Source organism: Rhopalosiphum maidis, chromosome 2 (assembly GCF_003676215.2).
Source record: "Rhopalosiphum maidis isolate BTI-1 chromosome 2, ASM367621v3, whole genome shotgun sequence".
In the NCBI taxonomy this organism is placed as follows: Eukaryota; Metazoa; Arthropoda; class Insecta; order Hemiptera; family Aphididae; genus Rhopalosiphum; species Rhopalosiphum maidis.
Window position 1 is genome coordinate 88047703 of NC_040878.1, and position 20359 is coordinate 88068061.

Consider the following 20359-nt stretch of genomic DNA (forward strand, 5'->3'; position numbering starts at 1 on the left):
TTAATTAAACGTGTTGTCATGGAGTTAGATGAAGATGATGCTATTTCAATAAAAAAAGTCCATAATTTGATAAAAGATACTAATCTGGAGTGTAATTTAACGTTTATAAAATCAAATTTCAGTGGATTAACTAATGCTATTTTGCATCTTGAAAAATCAGGTTGTCCTCTGTCTGAGTCAATAAAAATTGTTTTGGACGTACAAAATAAAATAGAAGAAGCGCAAAACAAAATTGGTAAGGCCGTACAACTGAAGATGAAAACAGTTTTAGAAAAAAATATTGGATTTAAATCAATATGTACAATCTCAAAAATTTTGAACGGTGAAGAAGTGTCAAAATTGGAACTGCCAGAAGATTTAAATCTCGATGATATGACATATTTGAAATTTGCTCCTATAACATCGGTTGACGTCGAGAGATCATTTTCTACATACAAAACATTATTAGCTGATAATCGCAGATCATTTCTGTTTGAAAACTTGAGAGAGACCTTAATAGTGCAGTGCAACAATAGAGATGCTAGTGAATGGTATGTATCTAATTAAATAATTATTAAATGTTTAAGTTTTTCTAATTAAAAATTGATTTTTGTTTTATAATTATTCTGTTTAATACAAAAAATATAACTGCAAAATGAAAGAACACATACAAACTACACATTGTGCATAATATATTATTTAAGTATTTATATTAATTTTAAATTTGTATAATAAACAAGTACCTACATAAAATTTAATAAAATCGTTTTTAATTTAATGTTTTATATAGATATTAAATTATATTTAGGTGTTCTAAGAATTAATTTATTAGAACATATAAAAATGTGTTCATGGATAAATTGTTTTTCGATTCAAAAAATTATTATCAGTTAATCTTTTACATTTAAAAGTCATTTTTTAGTAGTATTTTTATGGTTAAAATGCATTTTTTTGTAGCATTATTGGTAATTTTTTAATGACTGTACTACAGATTTTTAATGCATCATTTTCCTAGCCCTATTCATTAGACTAGTAACACATACAGAATCTAGTAAAAATCAATATACACTGTATATCGACACACATTTTGTTACAACAATCACAACACATTGATAATTCCCTGAGACAAACTACTCATAGAGAAAATAGGGTTCGCTACCATTGTTATCAGTGAAACCATTCGTTAAAGTTTGTTGCACATACAACGAAAAATAGACTGAGAAAATCCAGTATATGATTAATTAAACTTTTATGTTATTTAATGTAAAAATATAGTTACGTGGGATGCATATATCTAGTTGCTTATTCCACGATCCATTAAACTGACAACGCAATTCAATTGAAGTCGTTTCTTGTCCATTTAGTAGTCTATGAGTTGACTTACATGATTGGATTGCTAACGTATCGGGTATAGACGGATTTGAACAATTAGCATAGTTACCATTTAGAGTACATTCAATATCTAAACTATCTGATAATAGAGGTGGACACTTTTCTATAAACACAAACATATTATAATCAGACGTCGTATATATAATATTTAAATATTTAAGTAAACATTACAATACATAACTTACTGAAACACAATTTCTTAGAATTCGATATCCATTCTCCATTTCCCTGACAAATCCTAAGACCACTTGGATAAGCCTTTTGATATCCAACTTCACAGTTCTCAATTACAACACGATGCTGTTTAATTAATGTCCCATGAGCTAAAATTTTATCTGAATCTTTATAGGAATATATTACTCCATCGGCAGTTGGTAAAACACATGTATTTGACATATCCTGGAATAGTAGAAATAAAAAAATTATAATTTTTTCCTAACCAGATTGCATTAATGCAGATGTTAATATTTAACAAAACCAAGTCGATTCAATACAATATAATGAAAATAATAGCTATTCAGAAATAAATTATCATCATCATAAAATACTAAATAGTTAAAAATATTATTGAACATTTATTTTAATTATCAAGTAAAATAATAATAATTATAATTATAAAATAGTTATTTGTTCAAAACAAATGCAACTTTTTTTTACGTAGAAAAACTATTCAAACGTATAAAGTGTTATCAAAATGTAACACGTTGGTATTATCTATGTACTATTATATCATATTAAGTTAAATTTAAATTTAAATAAATAATTTTTAAAAACTAAATGTTATAAATCTTTACACAAAATTAAATCTATTTATATGAATACTGACTTCAATAAATTACACATATAATAAATGATTTTTGTATAATTACCAGCATATTGTCACTTTCATAAGAACTATATTTATTATACAGTTCACGAAGCCATTTAATGTGTGAACTAACATTTGTAAATACTGCAATTGAATTATTTGGATTTGTATCCTTTAGACTCACTATTCCGGTTAAATAATAAAAATTAGAATGTAAAAACGTCAAGCCTGCACCACTGTCACCTTCCTCAACTCCCTGTCCTGAAATAAAAGATTTATTTTTTTTAACGAAAAAAATTAATCATACGACCATTCTTGAGTGGTAGGTATAACAAATAGTCAAATGACAGATGATATACTTGTTTGTTTAGTTTGTTGTTAATTTTATGTTTTAACAATAATATTAAATATATTGAACAATAAAGTATTTTGTGTTTGAGCAAATCAATCTAATAATTCTAATCATTTTATTTTATGCAGTTCTACAGTCCTAAACTCACACAGAGCTAGTTATGATAATTAAACGCTTATTAGATGCTAAAAGCAATAGTGTAATTAGTTATATTTTTAATTAAAAAAAAGTTAGTTATATTAATATTGATAGTAATATTACAATATTACATAAATTAAATTGTATTTGTTGAAAAAAATTGAAACATTGATTTAAAATATTAATAATTAAATATTGTATTACCTGATGTAGATCCGGCACAAAATTTATCAAAAGTCACAAACATTCGAAAATCATTATTTCTATGTATGGTCCGACAAGAATCATAATTACTGTACGATAAAGTTGCTTCTAACAAAACTGGACTTGGTACGGAGTTTTCCCTATTTCCCCAACCAACAACCTGTGGAAGTACAAAATAGTTTAATAATAAGTAAGATTATTCACATTTAATGTAACTAAGTAAATATTGGTAATTCATAATTTATGTAATTAGTTTATTATAACCAGACTGATTAAAATGTAATGGTATAGTAATTTAAATAATGAGATTATTTTTGTGTTCTATATTATACAATAAAATTGAGGTATCTTACAGTAGTTATCCATCTTATAAATTAAGAATGTTGATTGGTGGTAAAGTACTTATTTGTAAATAAAGCATAATTGTAATATAATTTTAACAAAAAACCAACCTTCCCTTGTGTTCCATTTATTACATTATATCTACCATTCCAATCAACACACACTGGTGCAACAGCATCACTAATATTAACTCTATTCGATAACACGATAACAGCTATATCATCAGAATAAAAACGATTATATCCCAAATAGTCTTCTTTCAGATAAATTGTTTCCACCTATAAAATTGATTTATTTTTAATATAATATTTTACCTATTTTTTGCTTCTAGGATTTTACTTTTAAACTAAAAACTTACATCCATTATTTGAGTAAAATCATTGTCAATAACTGTGTAATTTCTATCATATTTCCCAACAGCAATTCTATATAGACTATCGTTTATTGATATTCTATTAGATGGTAAAACATCTTTCCAAAAACAATGAGCCGCTAAAATTGATAATTTATTAATACTTATCATCGTTTCATATTTAAAACGAAAATACATGACACTTTTATAGGTACCAGAAACAATTAAATTTGGAGCAATAAGTGATCCTCCACATATCAAGTCATATTTGGAATTCTCTTTATTAAATCGATATACTGCTACATTCCAAGGTGCTGTTCCAATCTGCGCTTTCTTACCATTATCGATCAATAATTGGTGTCCGATATACGATCTACCGCATTCTTAAATAATATTTAAATATAATTACAGATGACAGTTATTGATATGTAATTCTACGTGTAGTAGAATAAAGAATAAATGGTTCTACTGACGACTTAAGAGTATGTTAACGCACTATTATAACATCACATATTACAATTATTATAAAGAATGATATTTTTGAGAGCATGATATTTAATGTTTATTTTAATTTACGAAAAAATGTTTTTATTATAAATTCGAATACAAAGTGAAAAATTAATAAAATGTAATACCAATAAACCAAACACTCAAAAATGCATTCTTCAATAATTGTTCAAATGAATGTGATTTATGTATGTTGCAAGTGAAATTGAGAGAAAAATAAATATTGCACTTATATTATATTATCCAAAGAGAACAATTAATATTTAAAATATCTGATAATAGAGATGGACACATTTCTATAAACATAAACAAATTATAACCAAATATAACTAATATTTGATATATAATATTTCTATACGTATTAATTACAGTATAAATATTACAATATATAACGTACTGAAACACAGTTTCTCAGATTTCGATGTCCATGTTCCATTATTCTGACAAACCCTAAAACTGTTGGGGTAAGCCTTATGATATCCAATTTCACAGTTCTCAATAATAGTGCGTTTGTGATTAATCAGTGTTCCGTGAGCTAAAATGTCATCTGAACCTTGGTAAGAATATATAACTCCTTCAAGGCTCGGTAGAATACAAACATTCCTTAAATAATAAAAGGTTAAGAATTAAAATCACATTTTGACATCACCCATCCTAATCTACGTTAATTTATATTAGATTAAATCAGTAATTATCTTCAGAAACTTTTTCTTTGGATATTTCTTTGCCTTTTTGAATACACGACATTATATTAAATTTTAAAATCGGAATTTTACAATAGGATTCTGATAATAACATCCCAGTTATTAAAAACGTGTAATTTCAACAGTTAAATATCGAATAATACTTATATATCATGTGTATATCATTTTAAAGGTAACACAAAATATTCCAGAACGGTGATCTTAGATTCACATGGAGTTGTAATACAATGTAACTTTTGTTAGTTTTTAGTTCTATTAACAATTTATTATAATATCATTGTCTGAATAACAGACACTATGAGGATACAAAACACATACTTTTCATAATTTTATTATGCTATTTGTACAGTTTACAATAAATAAGTGGAATTACAGTACTTACAAGACATAGAAATTTAGGGCTGTATATTTAACATACCAAGGTATTTACGTACCAACAGATTTTATAAGGGAAACACAGGGTGGTGGGTTAATACTAGTTGACTTGTTCTACACAGTAATACGACGCCTTTTACGACGTAGTCTTTGAGGGTGTCGAGTAACTGGTGTCACATACCGATACTTTGCGGATCTATACCTTGGCTTAATATTTCTCCTTTAGCAACAGCAGGCGGTGACTCACTGACGACAGTGATGATCAGCGGCGGCTCTTTTGCGAAATTGCGGCAGCAATGGCTAAACGTCAATAGGGGTTGATCGATTACGTTGTCGGCGTATGTACTCCGAATCGGCTACGGATGTTATAAACACTTTGATGCTTAAATTCATGAGATTTTAGCCGTTTACTATGCTTTTGACTATGCATATTCGGTCGTTCGTGAATTTAGTAGCCAAAATACCTGATCTGAATTGCGAGGGTATGGATTAATGTACCAGTGGCAATGAGTCGTATTTCAGCATGACTTCGTTTATTGCAGTATATCAGAACTCGAATATGGCTATGTATTATTTTATACATTTGTCATAATTTTACGTTTTTAAAATGTGTATGAAATTAATTATAATGATTGGCATCAATAGGTTATGTCTTTGATTTGCATTTTGAATTTGATATTTAAAACACCTGTTGCTATTTTAAAAAAAATGTAATTGTGTTGTGCATGGGTAGACTTAAAGGTCTAAAAATGTAAAATTCATAAATAAATATATATTTAAGATTTTTCTTCATCTTCCCAAAAACCCCATTCCAATCTAAGATCACTAAACTGAAATTGTCCGTGATGTTATCTTTAAAATAAAACACACTACAGTAATATATTATAATATAATATATAAATTATAATATCAGATCCATCAGCACAATGTTTTACACAATTTTATTTACAATTCTTTATTTACACAAGCTCCATACTTACACCGAAATTTAATATTTTCACATCTTAAATTTAAAAAAATTAGTTAAATATAATGGTTAGTTTATTAAAATCAACTCACCGAAGTGTTTCACATAATGATAAAGTTTCATCAGACCCATCATTACAGTCTTGAGTTCCATCACAAATTGATGATTTATTAATACATTGACCAGATATACATGTATAGTGGTCTGCGCTTTAAAATAAAAGAAATTCAAATGTAAATTTTGTGTTATGTCTTATAATCGACATTTAGCATAGAATATAATATTGTACATTACAATATATTAAATATGATACATGTAATCATGGTTGATGATTGTAATGACGCAACAACGGCGAACAGAGCACTCAACTCACGGCATGCCACATAGTCCATTATGATATATGTGTACGCGGGTGGTCGAACGAGAAAATGCTGTTCTCGCAGTGCCGTCACACACGTATTATATATATATATAGACATATAATATATTACACGTATATACCTATATTAAGCTTTCCTGGCCACCAATGTGTTTCATTAGAATGTGAATCTGAACAACTAATTTTTATTTTGCATTATTTGGTGTTTATTATTCTTTAAAGTCATTTTTCGACATTTTTAGGTAATTTTCCCACATTTTTAGTCATTTTTATTGATTTCACAATAGTTAAATTAAGGTACGGTTTCCCTGCAGCGTCCAGACGCGGCTTCATGACGCCGTGCTGTTCCACTCTTTGACGCTGCAAGGAAACTATATTCGTTTCTTGATCACCATAATGACGATAACTTTCTTAAAACTTTGAAATTACCACGGACTAACATTAGTACCTATCCGATTTTATGTTACCCATTACAGTCGTCGTTGTTGTATTATAGTGAATATTATTATACCTATACATTCTATAATTTTTTCCTAATATTCGATTAGCATCCGATCTCGCCAATTACAATCGTCGTGTCGTTATCGTGTTAAAATTAACAATATTGTGCTTAAATGTTATTGTTTTTTCGTAATATTTTTGGAATGCCGAAAATTAAAACGTCGGTTGGTGCGCGTCAACGTCTACTTCATTTGTAATTTTTTTATTTAATTTTAAAGGACATTTTTTGTCATTTTTATGTCATATTTTGAGTAATTTGTAAGCTTTGATAAATGTTTATAGAATTTTATGATAAAACAGAGTACAACTTTTAAAAAAATATATTTTTATTAATTTAAAACAAATATTTGTAATTTTTACGTCATTTTTTGTCATATTTGCATATTATTTTTTAGGTCACTTTTTAATGTTTTTAAGGTCATCAACTTCCAAGCCTTACTTATTGTATATATACATAAAAAGGTACATGTATAAGATTGTATATAATATATGAATATCAAAAATGTATAATGATTTACAATATGTGTCTACTGTTCTACTGTATAGTTTGTGTATTATTTGATATACGGTACTAGAGGCTAGGGCTTGTTGAAGTTTTTGAGCTCTTATTATAACATTATAATAATGACTATTAAAATATACCAACATTTTGCATGATGAAACAGTTTGTCGTTTTTCAAGTATTCTTTCACAAAAAACGTCTATTCCTGAAAAAAAAAAATTTTAATATTGTTAAGTAATGTCATATTATATACTAGAATTTTTTGTTTTATATTAATAAGTTTCTATATTATAATATTAAGTTAAAACAAAAAGAGTTATCATTGGTTTTCTTCTCTCTTCGTCTCATATTTTAATTAAATAACATTTTTTTTACCATACAAAATGTATTATAATTATAATATATAAGAAAAATTAATAAAACAATTTAAAAGTAAAATATAAAAATTAATGTTTAATTTTCACACTTGGACAATACAAAAAAATTAAAAGTTCTTTTATCGACATGTTTATAACACGTATTTTAAGTTGAACTATTAAAAATAGATAATTTTATTTCTTTACAATTTAAATGTGTAAAAATTTATTTAAAACGAAAATTGTATTTTTTTTTTATGTCAATGATTCTGTTGTTGAATTAATTATTTGTAAAGATTCAATAAAAATATAAATACTTGGATACTCGGGACAAATTGTTGATTTTTTTTTTTTATCAAAAGAAATTTTTCATAACAGTTTGCTAAAAATTAAAACCTAAAATAAAAAAAAAAACCAACTCCATATACGACTTTTTTTTACGAGTAACTATTTTGATTTTTAGGTAAGTACAAATCCAGCGTGACGGTAAAATAAAAAAGCAGAGGTGTCACTACTGTAGTAAATTACACGAGCCAGAGTTTGCCCATTGAATGTGTGTAAATTTGCCCATTTTCTTTAGCCAGGGCTATAGATCTAATGATTGGTCGGATTGGTACGTTTGTGGTATCAGTAGATTGGGAATGATGTGAAGATCATATCTTTGTCCTAAGGTGTAACCTAACCTTGGTGCGATAATGCCGAGAATATTGGAAAAAAAGTGAATTATTTTTGACGCATAAAGATATTGGAGACTAGACTCATATTGCCGCCCACATGAAAAAGTATACCGAAATGAGTTGCACGATTAATCGTCCACAGGTGGCGCTGTGTATGCTATGGTTGCTATTTTAACCCGCGTAGTATAGGGATTATTCATGTTTCTTGCGTTTTTTGTAAAATATACGCATTATTTTAAACCATGACCCATTATGAATTTTATACCTGGTAAAATTATGCATTCATACATGTGCATATGTTATTTCATTAATTTTTTTTAATTATTACACACTCAATCATTTATCACTATCAATATTTCTCACTAACAGATTAACATCTTGTACCCTGTGCACTGCGGTTCACTACTCATGTACTTAATATTCTCTAGTAGTCTATATAATGTCTTACGGATGTCGGGAACTGAATAAGAGATCTGATACTTACTTCTATGCAGGGTACACATAAAATATACACATATGTTCATTTATGAATGCGTAATTTTATGAGCTATAAAATGCATAATGGGTCATTGTTCGAAATAATGTGTATATTTTACAAAAAACGCAAAAAAACATAAATAATCCCTATACTACACAGGTTAAAGTAGCAACCTTAGCATGCGCAGCGCCACCTGTGGTCGTTTAATCGTGTGACTCATTTTTGGACGTTATCAGAAGCGGAGTTGGTCTCCTTATTCTAGTCATCGTGTGTATTACTATGCCGGATACATTTTCGTCGCGGTCACTATCTATTAGTCCATAGTCGCGGTCGTACACTGGGCAGCTGTTCCTACCGTTGCCAGGTTGTCCGCGCTTATATTAGTGTTTCTGGCAACATTCAGTGTGCATGCTCATGAGTGTATTCGCTGCCACGCCGTGATATTGTTAATATATTATTTAATATTGTTATGATAATACCCACGTGTAATTGTTGTGCTCCATTGTTGTAATGGGCCGCGTGAATCATCAAAAAATAGGGGGTGTACCAGTTGACCTCAAAAAATACCTTTTTTTATACCTAGAGCAAAATGCACCAGTTGACCCCAACCAAATGTACCAGTTGCCATATTATGTTAATATATACATGATAACAACATAAAACCCGTAAATAGGGGAAAATAAAATATACAAACAATAAATAGAATTATTTATAAATATTAACTATTAACTTAAATTTGCAAAATGGTTTGTAAAGCGTATAAAGAGAAAATACAAAAAAAAAAGAAATATTTGAAAAAAAACACAAATACCATAATATCATGTATGGTTGTAAGTCCAAAATATTATTCCATCACCACAGCCAAAAAAAAAAAAAATTGTAAAAATCAAAATAATTATTTTTATTTTATGGGAGCATAGAAAAACGGACTAATAATATTATAGGTAAATTAAATATGCCACTTTATAAATGTAGAACTAATGTAGATATAATTTTAAAGTAAAAGTAAAGTACCTTTTATAAAAAAAAAAAAAAAATTGAATATAACATTAAATAAACAAACATACCTAATAATAATATAATAAATAAATAAAAACATAAAAACCTGCAAATCATATTATATATTTACAAAAACTACTGATATTCCAACAAAAACACTTCGTCGAACTCCGTATAGAAAATGTTTAAGTAAAAAAAAACTGGTCATCTTCAGCATTTGAAAGATGTGACATCATTAATAATTTACACTAAATTTAAAAAAAAAAAACAGTCATTTATAAGACTTAAACATTATTTATAAAGATCTGATATCATGAATAATTGCTAAATAAATTAAATTTAAAATAAAAGTATTTTATCTCAATAATTTATTTACTTTGCGAGAATTTATTTCGACCAATAAACATGCCTGTTTGTAACTGGACTCTAACAAATTTCCATGACAAATTTTACTAAATTAGTTTAGTAAAAAGGTCTTAATCTTAATTATTAATTTATAAATAAAACAAATTCTTGTAATGTATAGGTAAATAAATTATTGTGATAGAATAAATTGATTTTAAATTTAATTTACTTAACATTTATTCATGATATCAGATCTTTATAATGCTTAATTATTATAAATGAGTGTTTGTTTTTATAATTTAGTGTACTTAGCAATTATTAATGATATCACATCTTTATAATACTAAAGATGACCAATTTATTTTATTTAGCAACTTTTTACACGGAGTTCGACAAAGTGTTTTTGTTGGGATTTATACAATCGCATACTTTCGTCGTGTTATTTTTGATTACCAAAATTGAACCCAAGTAAAAGTAAAACAACATTTTTATTATAAATACGTTTTAACTTTATTTATTATTATATTTTCATATATTAAACAATTAAACTATCTATTCAAAATTATATATTATTATATTGTTAACAAAAATATTACAAAATACGTACCAAAAATCATGTATGAATATATTAGCCAGGAATACGTCACTTTCATGATCAATGATGAATTAATATTGAATCGAAACTTTATAACATATTAGATAAATCATATAAACATCACTAAACAATATTTTACAAACATGTATTTATATAATATATTATCTCACTGTTATGTATATTAACCACTAAAAATTGTTTGTAAGGAATTATTTAATATTGAACTTAATCAGTAAAATACATCGTTTTTATAACGATCTGTATGTATTGCAATATAATATGAATGATTATAATATCACAATTACAACTACACAACACATAGGTCATGTTAAGTCTTCTAAATTTGTATTGCGAAATTCAGGTTATCAGTCAGTGTTGATAATTATTAGGTATTACCCATATGCAGAGTTACGTTCAAATGTTAAACCAAATAACAGACTATGTAAATAGATAATGAAAATTAAATAACAAGCAAAATTGTGTTTATAATTCAATGTCTAGCCCTACTGCTACGTATATCGTCGATCCGAGGCCGTAACTGGGGGGAGGGTCAAGGGATCTGAACCCCCCCCCCCCGAAATTTTGAAAATCAGAAGTATTTTAATGGTGAATATAGTTTATTGAGTATACATTTTTAGTATTTATATTTTAAATAAATGTTGGACCCTTATGATTTAAAATTATCTATTAACTATTTTTCTTCAGCAGATTGTTGTTTGTTATTAGGTATTTCATAATTTCTCCGTTTTTCTTCTCAATCTAATCTGACCTAAGCTTTAATAACAACAATATTGCGTACTCAGATACTTTTCTTATGTTATACTGACTCACAGTAAAAGAGAAAGTATAAATCGGTATATTTTATTTTAATATTTTTGAATAATCTGATATGTAATACGGCTTAACAGATAGACTATTTAGTTACACATCAGTGTTGGGATAATAAATTATCATAATATATCCTTACTAATATTATTAAAAAGATTTACTCTATATCCATTAAAATATATGTCATACATTTTATTAAATAAATTATACGAGTATATATCACAATTCATTAAAGTATTTATTTTATCTTAATTTTTTTTAAGATAATTTAAATAAATGTTCTAAATTTAAAATAGAAGTAGATAGCTTTTCCAGTTCTGTACTTGAATAATAGCTTTAAATAATCTTTTCAATACTTGTATTTCTTTTTTTCAATGTACGATAAACTTAATATGTTAAATTTTATTCTAATGTAAATGTCTATAACTTTGCCAATTATTATTTTAGTCATTAACCTGCTTGGAATTTTCTGCCATGGAGTATTCTTTTTGTAGATTTATATTAGTTTTACATTATTATTTTAACTATTATTATATTAAATCAATATGATACTGCATCTTCTGTAAATTTAGGTTTAATAAAAGACAATTAAAAATAATATAAATATTGATCACGATGGATATAGTTTAAAGACTTTCCATCAACTATGGAGATAAATCTATATTATTCTATACAATTTTTTTAGTATGTTTGAAAAATAACTTTCTATAACACGGAGTTTTAGATAGATTATTTAGTTATAGCTTGCATTGAACGTTTCTAAGTATCCTCTATAAATATTAAACTATTTATTATTTATTAGAAAAAAGAAAGATATTATTTCATAATATAGATATAACAAGCTCATTATTCAACTCATTTGGTTACGTATTTTTTAAATAATCTCATATGAGATTTATTAATACGTATTCTGAGTAAATATAATACTTTTTACATGTTAATCGCTATTTTAACAAAACTAAACAACTGAACAAAAAAAATATACTATAAAATTAATTAATACATAATATATAAAAATAGGAAACACTCAAATTCAGTACGTAATATTGTCCGTATTTAAATGTAAAGAAAAGGTTGCTTCAGCATCAAAATATGAAATTAATTATCAAGTACAATAATAATAAACACGAATTTAATAGTTGTAAAATGAAAAATATGTTGCAAAATATTATTCATACTAGTGCAAATTAAGTATATAATGCTTACGTAAGAAACGATCATGGTCATATTATAATTCCATTGCAATTCCATACAACAATAATTTTAATAATCAGATAAAATAATAATTATAATACATAAAAAATAATTATTTTTACAGATTGAAAAATGCCAAATTGTTTATTCCAAAATCCTATTTAAACTTAATAAATTTTAGTAAAATACATACTTAGATATTATCTATATGGTTAATGGTTATGTGGTATTAAGTATAGACCAAACAAACAATTGTTAAAAATGAACTGTTATAAATTATTGTAGAAATGTAAGAATCTATTCACATAGATATTGGTTTAAACTATGTATAGAATAAATCATTTTTAATTTAATTACCATCATATTTAATTTAGATATATTGTCACTTTCTTAAGAAATATATTTGTTATACATATCATGAAGCCATTCAATGTGATACAGAACATCTGTGAAAATTACTATTGGATTGTCTGGATTTGTATCCTTAACACTCAATACTCCAGCTAAATAATAAAAATCAGAATGTGAAAACGTCAAGCCTGCACCACTGTCGGTTTGATGAACGCCTTGTCCTAAAATTAAAGATAATATATACAAAGTATAAAAATTATTCATACGACTATTTTAGAGCGGTAGATACAAAAAGAGATATATGACAGATGACTATCGGTTTAATATTAATTGTATATGGTAATAATTAAATTAAATATAATAATTAAACAATTTTTTTTGCTTTTGAGTGAAGAATGATTGTTTTTAGATACAAAGAATAACAAAAAAAAGTCATTATTTTCAATGGGGTTCAGTATTAATTCAGATTTGTAGTGAGAGTATGATAAGTAACTACTCTAAAGATACTAAATACTAAGTTACATAATACTAAGTTTAATAAATTATATCATTTATTAAAAATAGTTGGTAATATTCAATGGACAATGGTGACATATTAACAATGTATATAATTGAATTGTGTTTATTGAAACAAATGGCTATTAATAATTATATATTTTATTACCTCCTTTAGACTCGGCACAAAACTTATCATCAGTCACAAACATTTGAAATTTATCTCCATAGTACATCATTCGACAAGACTCTTGATCGATGGACGACAGTGTTGTTTCTAATAAAACGGGACTTAGTGTGTCATTTTCCGTTTTTCCCCAACCAACAATCTGTGAAGTATAAAACAATTTTATAATGTTAAATATCACTCTTCTTTTAAGAAATCGTATAAATGTTGGAGATGAATAATTAGTTTTTTTGGGTAATTAAAATCTAACAAAAAAAGTTTTATCATCTTAGAAATCAAAGATGTTCTATTATTACAAGTACATTCATTTATACTATAGAAGAGAAAATTACACTATTTTCCTATTATACAAATATACAGAATTGAATATATAATACAAAGTAATTAACTGTAATTAAATCATAATTTCATTTTTAAATTATTTAACAAACAAACCTTTCCTCGTGTTCCATATGGTACTTGCCATACTTTGGCACAATTCCAATCCATACAAACTGGTGCAACACCAGCACTAATAGTAACTTTGTCTTTTAACACGATAACAGATATATCATTAGCACGAGCCTCATCATTTCCATTATAACCTCTATTCAGATGAATTTCTTTCACCTTAAATATTTCTTTTAATCAATATTTGATATTTAAATACTATAATAAAATTCTACTTTAAAATTAATAATTACATCCATCATTTGAGTAAATTCATTGTCGATAACCGTATAATTTCTAGTAAATTTTCCAACAGCTACTTTGATTGAACCTTTCATCATTTCAACTATAAATAAACGCGGCATACTTATATTCCAAAAACAATGAGCCGCTAAAAATGTATTTATATAATTATCAATTTTTATTAGGCATAAAAAATATTATTAAGTTTTTACCAGAAACGACTAAATTTGGAGCGATTAGTGATCCTCCACATATCAAGTCATACTCTGAATTAGCTTTATCAAATCGATATATTCCTACGTTCCAAGGTGCTGTTCCAACTTGTGCTGTAGTATTACCATTATCGATCAATAATTGGTCCCTGGTATACGGTCTACCGCAATCTAAAAAAAAATTGCCATTAGACGAATATTATTGTTAATTGTTATACATTATTGATTATTCTATTGTTATATATTATAAAATAGTCAGTATGATAAATATAATCAAATTTTTCTAAGTAATTTCGTGTTGTGAAAAAATTCTTAATATATCGACTGTAAGACTCATAGTTGAGAGAATCTGATAGCTGATCTATTTTGACTTAAATAATATATAAAAACAAAATTATCATTTGGATATGGTAACAGTTCATTAAATCAGTAAGATATACAGAATACAGCAAAATCCAATGAACACTAGATGTCAAACCATATGTTCTTACATAAATCACAATACATTTACCATTCCTCGAGACAAACTACTCATAGAGACAATAGGGTTTTCTACCATTGTTATCAGTGAAACCATTCGTTAAAGTTTGTTGTGCATACGTCGAAAACAAGACAGCGAAAATCCAGTATATAGGCTAATTAAACATTTATGTTTATTTAATGTAAAAAATATAATTACATGTAGTGCATTCATATAGTTGATTATTCCACGTTCCGTTAGACTGACAACGTAATTCAATTGGAGGACCTCCTTGTCCATTTGGTAGTCTGCGTGTTAGCTTACACAATGCGTTTGCTATTGTATTGGGTATAGACGGACTCGAGCAATTAACATGGTTACCATTTAGAGTACATTTAATATCTAAACTATCTGATAATAGAGGTGGACACTTTTCTATAAACACAAACATATTATAATTAAATATAATCAGACGTCGTATAAATAATATTTAAATATTTAAGTAAACATTACAATACATAACTTACTGAAACACAAATTCTTAGAATTCAATATCCATTCTCCATTTCCCTGACAAATCCTAAGACCACTTGGATAAGCCTTTTGATATCCAACTTCACAGTTCTCAATTACAACACGATGCTGCTTAATTAATGTCCCATGAGCTAAAATTTTATCTGAATCTTCATAAGAATATATTACTCCATCGGTAGTTGGTAAAACACATGCATTTTTGGTATCCTGGAATAGTGACAATGAAAAATTATAAATTTTTCCTAACCAGATTGCATTAAAGCAAATGTTAATATTTAACACAAGAAATTCAATTCAATACAAAATAATAATGATAATACCTATTCAGAAATAAATGATGATCATCATAAAATATTAAATAATCCACAATATTATTGAACTTTTTTTTTAATTATCAAGTAGAATTATAATAATTATTATTTGTACAAAAAAAAATGCAACATTTTTTACGTAGAAAAACTGTTCAAACGTATAAAGTGTTGTTAAAATGTAAAACGATAGTATTATCTATGTACTATAATATCATATTAGGTTTAATTGAAATAAACGATTGTTAAAAAAGGACTGTTATAAATTATTACACAAAAATAAATCTATTTATACAAATACTGATTTCAAAAATTACACACAGAATAAATGATTTTTGTATAATTACCAGCATATTGTCACTTTCATAAGAACTATATTTATTATACAGTTCACGAAGCCATTTAATGTAGAACCTAACATTTGTAAATACTGCAATTGAATTTTTTGTATTTGGATCTTTTAGACTAACTATTCCGGTTAAATAATAAAAATCAGAATGTAAAAACGTCAAGCCTGCACCACTGTCACCTTCTCGAACACCTTGTCCTAAAATTAAAGATATTTTATTTTAACGACAACGATTAATCATACGATCATTCTTGAGTGGTAGGTATAACAAATAGTCAAATGACAGATGATATACTTGTTTGTTTAGTTTGTTGTTAATTTTATGTTTTAACAATAATATTAAATATATTGAACAATAAAGTATTTTGCATTTGAGCAAATCAATCTAATAATTCTAATCATTTTATTTTATGCAGTTCTACAGTCCTAAACTCACACAGAGCTAGTTATGATAATTAAACGCTTATTCGATGCTAAAAGCAATAGTGTAATAAGTTATATTTTTAATTAAAAAAAAGTTAGTTATATTAATATTGATAGTAATATTACAATATTACATAAATTAAATTGTATTTGTTGAAAAAAATTGAAACATTGATTTCAAATATTAATAATTAAATATTGTATTACCTGATGCAGATCCGGCACAAAATTTATCAAAAGTTACAAACTGTTCAAATCCATTTTTATACATGCTTCGACAAGAATTATAATCAATGTACGGTAAAGTTGCTTCTAATAAAACTGGACTTGGTGTGTCATTTTCTGTAATTCCCCAACCAACAATCTGTGAAAATATAAATTAGTTTAATCATAAATAAGATTACTCTCTATTAATGTAACTAAGTAAATATTGGTAATTTATGTAATTAGTTAATTAAAATCCGACTGATTAAGGTTTTATTATTCTGAACATTAAACAAATATGAAATGAGAAGAATATTTAATGGTTTTATTATTTTATCGAAGAGATTTTTTTTTATTTAATACAATAGAAAAGGCTCTTACAGTAGTTGCCTATCATATAAATGGACAAAAGAGATTGTTGGTATAGTACATATGTGTAAATAAATCATAATTGTAATATTGATTTTAACCAAAAAAACCAAACCTTTCCTTGAGTTTCATTTGTTACAATATATCTACCATCCCAATCAACACAAGCTGCTGCAACAGCAAGACTAATATTAACTCTGTTTGATAACACGATAACTGCTATATCATGAGAATAGTGCCGATGATACCCATAATAGTCTTCTTGTAGATAAATTGTTTCCACCTATAAAATTAATTAATTTATAAAATATATTTTACCCATTTTTTGTTTCATAGATTATAATTTTAAAAATTACATCCAATATTTGAGTAAAATCATTGTCAATAACTGTGTAGTTTCTATAATATTTCCCAACAGCAATTCTATATAGACCATTGTTTATTGATATTCTATTAGATAACATACCATTTTGCCAAAAACAATGAGCCGCTAAAATTGATAATTCATTAATACCTATTATCGTTTCATATTTAAAACGAAAATACATGACACTTTTATAGGTACCAGAAACAATTAAATTTGGAGCAATAAGTGATCCTCCACATATCAAGTCATATTTGGAATTCTCTTTATTAAATCGATATACTGCTACATTCCAAGGTGCTGTTCCAATCTGCGCTTTCTTACCATTATCGATCAATAATTGGTGTCCGATATACGATCTACCGCATTCTTAAATAATATTTAAATATAATTACAGATGACAGTTATTGATATGTAATTCTACGTGTAGTAGAATAAAGAATAAATGGTTCTACTGACGACTTAAGAGTATGTTAACGCACTATTATAACATCACATATTACAATTATTATAAAGAATGATATTTTTGAGAGCATGATATTTAATGTTTATTTTAATTTACGAAAAAATGTTTTTATTATAAATTCGAATACAAAGTGAAAAATTAATAAAATGTAATACCAATAAACCAAACACTCAAAAATGCATTCTTCAATAATTGTTCATATGAATGTGATTTATGTATGTTGCAAGTGAAATTGAGAGAAAAATAAATATTGCACTTACATTATATTATCCAAAGAGAACAATTAATATTTAAAATATCTGATAATAGAGATGGACACATTTCTATAAACATAAACAAATTATAACCAAATATAACTAACATTTGATATATAATATTTCCATACGTATTAATTACAGTATAAATATTACAATATATAACGTACTGAAACATAGTTTCTCAGATTTTGATGTCCATGTTCCATTATTCTGACAAACCCTAAAACTGTTGGGGTAAGCCTTATGATATCCAATTTCACAGTTCTCAATAATAGTGCGATTGTGATTAATCAGTGTTCCGTGAGCTAAAATGTCATCTGAACCTTGGTAAGAATATATAACTCCTTCAAGGCTCGGTAGAATGCAAACATTCCTTAAATAATAAAAGGTTAAGAATTAAAATTACATTTTGACATCACCCAACTTAATCTACGTGACTATCCCGCATGGGTACACTTAAAAGTCAAAAAATTTAAAATTCATAAATAAATGTGTATTTTAGTTTTTCTTCTTCCTCCCAAAAACTCCATTTCAATCTAAGGTCACTGGACTGAAATTGTTCGTGATGTTATCTTTAAATTAAAACACACTGCACTTTTATATTAACATATAATATTATATATAAATATATATAATTATAGCTTCTAATTCTGGATTTTCGACTAAATGTTTAAAATTTTCAATTTCCAGTAAATCTTCTTTCTTAGAATCAAAGTGCAACATTTTGAATTTGTCAAAAATATTCAAAGTAATATTTGATCGATTAATTAATGATTCTATTAAATTTTTAAATAAATGTACACAGTATAGAACATTTAAAAAGATTTTTTAATAAAAATAAATAAATATTAACCTAGCAAATATTTTTATGTGGAACATATATTTAAAAAAAAAATGTTACAAAATTATATTTAAAAGCAAAAAAAAATAGTAGTCAAAAAACAAACAAGGAATAGAAAAAAGTAAAATTAGTATCATTTAATTGATTCTAAGGAGTAAAAATAATAAATCAAATTAGCTGATATAGCTTCGTTAAAGAGGAATAAAAAGAAAAAAATTAAATGCCAACCAAATCCGTTATATACTTAAAATTATGAATATTGGTGCCTATGGTACTGTGGTGAACCATAGTACCGCTTATCTCCACAACACTTAATGGTTTTTAAAGAGCTCTAGATTTCATATTATATTTTCTCAGGTATAACAAATTACACAATTTAATTACAGAATTAAATTTATCGTGATAATTATAAACTAATTAATTACATTTTAGAAAAATTGCATAAGTTAACTTTTATTTGAATAATCGCTAAATAATCTACAAATAAAGCGAATGTTATTTGTTTGACAAAAAAAAAATAATAAATACTTTTTATTGGACTCCGTCTTTAGTTCTGATGTATTATTAACAAGTTTTAGTGATGATGTATCTGCAGAGATTGAAATAGGACCAAAACAATTTTTTTCATCAGATCCATCAGCACACTGTTGTACACCATCACATTTACTGTCCATATTGACACAAGCCCCATACTTACACCGAAATTTATTATTTTCACATCTTAAATTTAAAAAAATTAGTTAAATATAATGGTTAGTTTATTAAAATCAACTCACCGAAGTGTTTCACATAATGATAAAGTTTCATCAGACCCATCATTACAGTCTTGAGTTCCATCACAAATTGATGATTTATTAATACATTGACCAGATATACATGTATAGTGGTCTGCG

At 26.3% G+C, this 20359-nt stretch overlaps 2 protein-coding genes across 3 annotated transcripts in view; both read right to left on the reverse strand.

Annotated features, from left to right (window-relative positions):
• Positions 1-11110, reverse strand: part of LOC113555044 — a 30184-nt gene extending 19074 nt beyond the window's left edge. The window contains 11 exon segments of the mRNA XM_026959340.2: positions 1259-1474; positions 1557-1770; positions 2241-2440; positions 2874-3033; positions 3326-3493; positions 3574-3707; positions 3783-3950; positions 4472-4677; positions 6213-6329; positions 7647-7707; positions 10965-11110. Of these exon segments, the coding sequence (XP_026815141.2) occupies positions 1259-1474; positions 1557-1770; positions 2241-2440; positions 2874-3033; positions 3326-3493; positions 3574-3707; positions 3783-3950; positions 4472-4677; positions 6213-6329; positions 7647-7707; positions 10965-11010 (1690 nt within the window). The 5' untranslated portion in view covers positions 11011-11110.
• A 2043-nt stretch (positions 11111-13153) lies between these two features.
• LOC113555043 (modular serine protease-like) overlaps positions 13154-20359 on the reverse strand; it is a 65558-nt gene continuing 58352 nt past the window's right edge. The window contains exons 3-17 of one of the 2 annotated variants that reach the window (XM_026959339.1): positions 20243-20359; positions 19995-20186; positions 18793-18998; positions 18104-18271; positions 17895-18028; positions 17654-17821; positions 17173-17329; positions 16541-16740; positions 15879-16092; positions 15571-15786; positions 14892-15062; positions 14691-14827; positions 14443-14616; positions 13990-14149; positions 13365-13546 (exon numbers count right to left, since the gene is read on the reverse strand). In XM_026959339.1, the coding sequence (XP_026815140.1) occupies positions 13365-13546; positions 13990-14149; positions 14443-14616; positions 14691-14827; positions 14892-15062; positions 15571-15786; positions 15879-16092; positions 16541-16740; positions 17173-17329; positions 17654-17821; positions 17895-18028; positions 18104-18271; positions 18793-18998; positions 19995-20186; positions 20243-20359 (2596 nt within the window). Of the gene's footprint in view, positions 13547-13989; positions 14150-14442; positions 14617-14690; positions 14828-14891; positions 15063-15570; positions 15787-15878; positions 16093-16540; positions 16741-17172; positions 17330-17653; positions 17822-17894; positions 18029-18103; positions 18272-18792; positions 18999-19994; positions 20187-20242 lie in introns of both variants that reach the window. The other variant, XM_026959337.1, reaches the window with a different exon arrangement.